Genomic DNA, 7,591 nt, shown 5'->3' with positions numbered 1-7,591 from the left:
ACTGTAGGTGAGAGATCAAAAGAAGAGGCATTGTGGGAAGGCACTCTCCCGATTCCAATGAGACTTTCTCGAGGAATAGTTGGAGCATATGCCAAAGCTGGTGACAATGTAAGGCAAATCCTAGATTAGATAAATGTTGTGTGGAGTAACCTATGTCAAGCATGAAACAATTGTGTGGAGTTGAACTACATCTTACATGTAGTTTCACATGTGGTTTGAAGTTGAGGACAAGTCATGGGAGCCATCGCTCTTTGTAGAGAGGAAGATCACAGCTGAAGAGAAAGAGTCACCTAGCATGAAGGAGTTAGTTGTGTTGTCATATATCGCAATGTTTCTCGGTACTGATAATGGTAAAAACATCTTATATTTAAAAAGAAATGATCCAGATGCATCATTCATTGTGTCAAAGTTTAATAATGTTCTTAACATTGAATAATTTGAAACTATTTTCGTTAAATATTTATGTCTGAAAACCTCATCGCTGCAAATCTCTATATCATTTTTATTTTTATTTGGTCCTTTCCAATCGTGAAAATTCGTATTGCAGATACAGTAAAACCCATAGACTTGGGCCTTGACGAGAAACATTCTACCTCCTCCTCTTCCACGACAGCCAAAAGAAGAAGAGAACGCAGTCGTTCAGGATCCGGAGATAGTTGGACTCCACCGGTCACATATGTCCATATTCATGATTGCCAGAATTTTTCGGTTGATAACCAAAACCCAACTCATTCCACTAAATTTTGCCTGTGCTTCACTATTTATATCACTGTATAGAGGAAGAGTACTTGTGACAGAATGTATATATATAAACACACACGGAATTACTAGTTTGTCTTGCCACTTAATGTGTTTGGGGTTCATGTGGATATAAGCGAGGGTTGTGACTATTGCCAAATATTCGATGCAACTGATGGTTTTCTTCTGATCACTCAGATGGGAATCTTTTGTTTACCTAGATCAGCAATAATTCCACTCCACGATCATCGTGGCATGACAGTGGTAAGCAAGCTTTTGTATGGCACAATGCATGTCAAGTCTTATGATTGGTTTGATCCCATATCCAACATATCCAACAATTCCAACCACCAATATTCTCACCCACCAGGATGTAAGCCAGTTCGTGATTAAAATATTTCTGAACAATCATGTAATTGCGTCGAGATAAGAACACTGAAATATTCTATTTATTGATGATCCTGCTATTACGCATTTGTCTTTTACAGTGAGACTTGCAGAGTTGAAATCGGACGGTGTTATAAGAGCTCCATATTGTGAATCATCCGTATTATATCCAACAACAGGGGGCAACATACATTCCTTCACAGCAGTAACATCTTGTGCGGTGCTGGATGTACTAGCTCCTCCTTATAGAGAGGATCCTGCATACTACCGTGTTTTTCCTTCCTCCACTCGACTTTTGCGTAAGGGTAAGCTCTAATGATCTTCCTTGAAAACCTTTAATTAAATTGCTATAGAAACTGGTTTATCGTGATTTATGGAAGTGTATTTCTATGGATATGTGTTTTGACATCGAGAAAAAGCCAAGGAGATATCGATCATGAAGGGTTTGTGTGGTTGGAAGAAGTGGAAAAGCCTGATAACTTCATCCTTAAAGGGAAAGCATATGCAGGCCCAATCATTAATGTTATTTGATCGTGTTACTGCCTTAACTAGTTTTATAGGTATCATAGACGCGGTTTTGCCTATAGACTGCTTATATCAAAGGCGATTGTTAGGTAATTGCTTTGCTTTTGGACATTGGCATGTGGTCCGTTTGGTTGTGCAGTTAAATGAAGATGACTCTCAACAGTGCATACGTTAGTGTGTGCATGCAAAATGCAATACTTCATTTGCGAGTGGCATAAGTGTTCCGTACGTGCAACCATACAATGATCATGTTTATGTTTGGTTCTACATATAGGCCAATATTTGGCTGTAAAAACACTGCTGTTATAATCGTTGAACATATCAATTGAATAGATTGAGCTTTAATTAGGTGTATACGAAGACTGTTATAATCTTCCAGGATATTTAATTGAATAGATTGACTTGTAATTAGGTGTTTAGCTCGTCTGATTATGTTGCTTCGTTTTCTTGTGCAGAATTTTACAGTAATAGTGTTGTGAACAGGTTTGTTTATTTTTTAGTTGGTGTTTGAACCAAGTTAGCAATCTAAGGATTCGTTAGTAAATGTAGTTATTTAATCTCGGGATTTTGAAAGAATAGTTATTGGCTAGTGTTTTTTTTTCTCATTTGACAGAGAACACTCCAAATATTAGGGGATTCAAAATGTATACGTGGATGGTTCACACAAGATATGATTAGTCTAAGATTCTTGATAATAAGAGCGCCTAGCTTCCGTCATAAACTCAAATTGATTTGGATGTAAAATGTGTTCAAAGAATTGAAAGAGCTGAAAAGATGGTTGGAAGAATTGCGTAAATGTTTGGATATACATACCAGCCAATGGTAGAACGATTATAGAGATGCCCCTTTGCTTGTTCCTAGAAGGAATGATATTAACATCCTAAGAAATGTCTTAAAGATTGGGCGTTAGAAAGAGAACTGTCAAAAATTGAATGTGGATATCCAAAATGTGTTGAACGTTAGCTTGTCGCAAACAAAATCAAATCCAAATTCCATCAAGCTTCTCTTAATGGTGTATTTCATACCACATTTGTGTAATGACACTAACAGAAGGGCAAAGAAAAGATTGTATAGATACCCAACATTCGCATGGTTAGAATCAGCAATGCATATCTACTACAACCAAAATAATTAGGCTATTAAATGCATTTATAGTAACATTCCAAAAGATTTGGATAAAGTAAAGCATAGTTTGGCTCTTTATCATGCCCTAGCTTCCATGCTCTCATGAAATCTAAAAGCTTAATAGATCTAGAAAGATTTATCTCAAACATAAAGTAAACATAGTGGGGCAATTTATGAAGTGTAAGTTGGGAATGTGAAGGACACAAGAAGTTGAAACTTCTAAATTTAAATAATTTATTCATGAATACTAAGTTCTTTTATTTTATTTTTAAGAATATAATTTAATTTTATATTAATGGCAATGTTTTATATTATATATATTTTATCATTTTTAGAATTTTTAAATTTATGATGATAATTTTAAATAAATAGATTAGAATTTAAACAAGATTAATAGTTGCAATGAAAAATGGTTCTTGCCTCTATTGCTAATTAATTGAATAAGTAGGGCTCGTATTTTGTTGTTTCTTAAGAAGTCTCGCATCTTCGCAATTTATCGTTATTTACGTATCTATACCTCTGCATCTTGCACAATGAAAGTTACTGTCACATTTTCTTCCTCTGCACCTCCATACTTGACATAATGAAGTCCATCTTCACATAATTTCATTCACACTTTTGCACTCCACAAAATTTTTGCAGTGCACACAATAAAAGCTTTATCCACATCTTTGCATTTTGCACTTTGTGTTATTAAGGCGAGGCCTTTTTGTGTGGGGTCAACATTTTTTTGTCAATCGAGAATGCTCGTTTTCCCATAATTTTTCATTATTTCTACATCCGCATCTCCACATTTTGGACAATGAAAGCCACCTTATCATAACTTTCCTCTACACCTCCATACTTCACAAAATGAAAGCCATCTTTGTATAGCTTCATTAAAGTAAAATATTAAAACTTATAATTCAATAATACAGTGACATATGAAAGTCAACAAATATAGTTTTGAATATTGGTTCGTGAATGATCTAATGTCTAGTGGCACTGAGTGCAGAGATGCAAGTGTGTGCATGCATGAGAGAACATTAATATTTTAAGAAACAATGTTGTTCAACTCAATTTGATAGTTACTTGAATCTATACTTGTAACCACCCCTCCCACATTTACCCAGTTTTACCGCCCTACTAGGGTAAACATGAGACGAAGAGCTACTATAACATGACCCAACCTCCTAGATCTAATTAAAAAAATGGGACCGACAACTGGAACTTACCAACCACAAATTGACATCCTACAGGGATTACACGAAACCTAGGAGCTAAACAACCAATCCAAGTGCCCAAACCCTGAGCTAGATTGACTTTTTAGTGGCCTGGACCCACAACCTTTTTAGTCTGTAAGATTTACTATTGAATCTCCAACTCGATTCAAGTATAAAATGCAATGTTTGTAAATGAAATATCCAAACTTTTGTGTTCAGTGTTATCCTTGATATGGTATCATGATATGGTATTGGAGCGAGGGTCATGAGTGAGGGTCGTGGGGCGTGTGTTGAGCATTGAAGGGACTCACCGAAAGGCGCTGAGTCAAGTCTTGTTTCATTGAAGCCTATGTCGTGTGATGTCATGTATTGAAAGAGGTATTGTTGCTTATGATTGGAGGTGCCGAAGAAGCAAGCGTGTTGATTAAAAGATGGAGCACTTGTGGCTTATTGAAGAATTTCTTGAGCCCTGTGTATGGTGTGACAAAGATCTTGTGCATTGTTGTGTTGAAATTATAGTGAATGGAGCCACTTGGCTACAAACTTGCATGCTTTCCTATAAGTGTTTATGTTGTGGTTCTATTCCACCACAGGCGAGATCTAGATATTACAAATTATATGCTGCCTGTCTTGAAGAAGTTCTCACAGTTAGACCTTGCTTTCCTATTGAGATTTTGTGCAGTAATGGTAGACATATATGTAAAGACAAGTGCAACTGTCACATATATTGTTTGATTCATGGGCTTTTCTTGCAATATGTGGAGGAAACATCACCACATCTATTGTTGATTATGTTGCAAAACTAATCTCTAATATGGAGAGTTGATCTGTGTGTGAAGAGCCTCTTTTGCATAGTTCCTGAGAAATTCAAGCTAGTGTGGATTGTTACTCAGCATGGAAGTGTGTGTGGGACTGTTATCCTCTTACAAGTTGTGTGATTTTTTTAAGTCACTGTTGTGATGAGTGTTTCCATTGTTGTTTTGAAGAGTTGATCGTTGTGCGTGGAGAGTTGATCTGATCACTGTTGTCATGACAGTGGATATCGGTGAAGCCATGTTGGATTTGTATTTGTGTTGCGAGCTTTTGGTCGCTAAATCCCCCAATAGAAGGTGGTTCGACTTGTAGCCCGCAGGAAGATCAAAGGAGGTTACAGCCTAGTGTCAAGCTGATCTTATGTGTTAGCTGCAACACAAGGAAAGATCTAAGGTTGAGCCATGTCGAATATTTGGGTAAGCTCCCAATTTCAACCTCGTGTTGACAATGTAAAAAAAATGGTGAGTGAGTTTGGTGTGAAGGGGCGCATTAGTGTAGCTATTGCAGATAGTTGAAAATAATGGAGAATATTGTATTATTGGAGAGAGTTTGATTAGGCTGGGTGTGTCGTGAGCCTTTGTGGCTGAAGCATGGAGCCTTGGTGGCTCAAGAGAAGCGGGTTTTTTCTATTGTACATAATTGCAGCAATGCGAGTTTTTTCCCTCTTTCCCGTGCTAGCTAAAGAAGGAAGAAACATGAAATTCAAGGTCTAAAAATGCATTGATCGACCTTTCCTTGGAAAAATTCTCTGGCAGCATGGGCAAAAAGCACGGATGTGACACTATAAATCTATGATGGTGCAGTGGATTGGGTTCTAGATCAGTTGTGTGGATTGATCATTGTGGACCAACCCAGATCTGGGTCTCTGTAGATCGTGGTTGCATAGATCCTGTTGATCGTTTGGGAGATCATTGTTAAGGTCCTTTTGAGGATTGGATAAGATGCTGAGTCTTGGATATCACCTCAAATATTGCCCCCTTTGGTACTTTTTTCTTTTCTTTTGAGATCGCCTGTGTAATTTTGCTATTGGCCAGATCAACTATTGGAGATTGAAGATCTTGAGGAAGATACATAGATCGATCTAGTCACAATGAATAATCACATGGAATAAGTGTACTAGAATGAGAGAAATAAGTTCGATGGGTAGAATTATTCAAATTGGAAATTCAAATTGCAAACACTACATGAGGGGCAACATGCGTGGGTGATTACGAATGGGGATGAAGTGAAACTGACTATAGCCAAAGGTGGAACAATTGAAACAATTGAAGATTGGGAGAAGAGGGAGAACAAAAAAAAGGTGTTGTTGAAACTACCAGTGAAAGTCTGCATTATCCCTCACATTAGAGAGTGTAAATCTGCAAATGATATTTGGGTGAGTCTCAAGGATCTGTATCAAATAAAGAATATGAATCGCTTACTATTCCTGAAGAGTAACATTCTATCCATCATAATGGAGGAGAATGAATTCGTTTTTGCATTAATCTCTTGGATCAAAGAGCTGAGAGACAAGCTGGGCTATATAGGGGAGAAAGTGTCAAACACTGATCTTGTCGTGATTACCATGAATAGTATGACTGATGATTATCAGATGTTTACTACAGGGAAAAACGTGAAGGAGAAAGCCCCCACTTTCGAAGAATTGACAAGGATGATTCTTGATGCAAGAAGAAGAGAGGTGGATGAACCTAAAGCCTCAGAATGCAGATCTCGCATTGATGGCGAAGAAAAATCCTTTCAGAGGGAAACCAAGAGCAGGACAGAAAAGCATTGGTAGACCCTAGAGAAAGCCACTTCAAGGTATGTCTTCGACCATAATTCATTCAGGAATCAAGTGTTTTTACTATGGTAAATATGGTCACATTTCTAAACATTTTTATAAAAAGAAGGTTGATGAAGCTAGACACGGGCATAAGAAGCATACAAGCCATTCTGCTAATGAAAATCACAATCATGACCTCAAATTATTTGTGTCTGATTCTTCTCTTACTGCTGAGATTGATGAGGTTGAAACCTGGTTTGTGGATTCTGGAGCATCCACTCACATGACAGGTAATAAGCATTGATTTGAAAGTTTTAAAGAAACTAGCAGTGGTGCTAATATCTACCTTGGTGATGATAGAGCCTATAAGACTAAAGAGTATGGAGACATTCCTGTGATATTTCTTGACGGTAATATCAGGCGCATCCAGAATGTGATATATGTACCTGACATTAAAAATAATTTGATCTCTGTCTCTATGATTGTAGATCAGATTCTAAAGGTAGAGTTTTTTAAAACCTATTGTGTCATAAAGGATTTGTTGGATAAATAGAAACCAGTTTCATCTAGAATACGAGTTGGAGGCATGTACAAGTTAAATGTTACAAGTGTTCCACACCAAGATTTGACTTCAACAATGATGATATCAGAGAATATTTGGCATCAAAGATTCAAACACATCAATATTCATGACTTATTGCTGCTACAAAAACAAGTTATGGTGTTGGGTCCCTATAATACTAGTGATTACCCCATTACTATTGTAGTTATACCCCTTATTTATATTGTTGTGCCCCTATTACCCCATGTTGTTATTTCTGTGCCCCATAGAATCCCTCTATTGTTATTTTTGTGGCTTTATACTATTATTGTTAGGTTGGCTGGATTATATTGTGACTCCTTAGACTCCTATATATAGAAAGGAGGTTTTTTTATTTGAATCATCCAAGAATTGTTCATTTATGTAATGTAAAAGAGGTTTCCCCCTCGAAGAGGCTAAATTATAAGGCATGGATTTATCTTTTCTATCTTTTCTTGA

The 7,591-nt window shown here is 36.9% G+C and overlaps 1 protein-coding gene across 1 annotated transcript; it reads left to right on the top strand.

The window, feature by feature from the left end:
• The first annotated feature begins 208 nt into the window (after positions 1–208).
• Positions 209–5,102, top strand: LOC149266905 (plant cysteine oxidase 4-like). The gene is made up of 6 exons (XM_089409518.1): positions 209–350; positions 548–708; positions 937–1,111; positions 1,227–1,430; positions 2,106–2,133; positions 4,964–5,102. Exons 1-6 carry the CDS (start codon positions 209–211, stop codon positions 5,100–5,102), a joined length of 849 nt encoding a protein of 282 aa, XP_089265644.1.
• The last annotated feature ends 2,489 nt before the right edge of the window (positions 5,103–7,591 follow it).

This window comes from Pinus tabuliformis, chromosome 6, assembly GCF_031772625.1.
Source record: "Pinus tabuliformis cultivar Carrire ecotype Pingquan chromosome 6, CPIR1, whole genome shotgun sequence".
Classification (NCBI taxonomy): domain Eukaryota; kingdom Viridiplantae; phylum Streptophyta; class Pinopsida; order Pinales; family Pinaceae; genus Pinus; species Pinus tabuliformis.
This window is presented reverse-complemented; position numbering and strand designations above follow the sequence as displayed.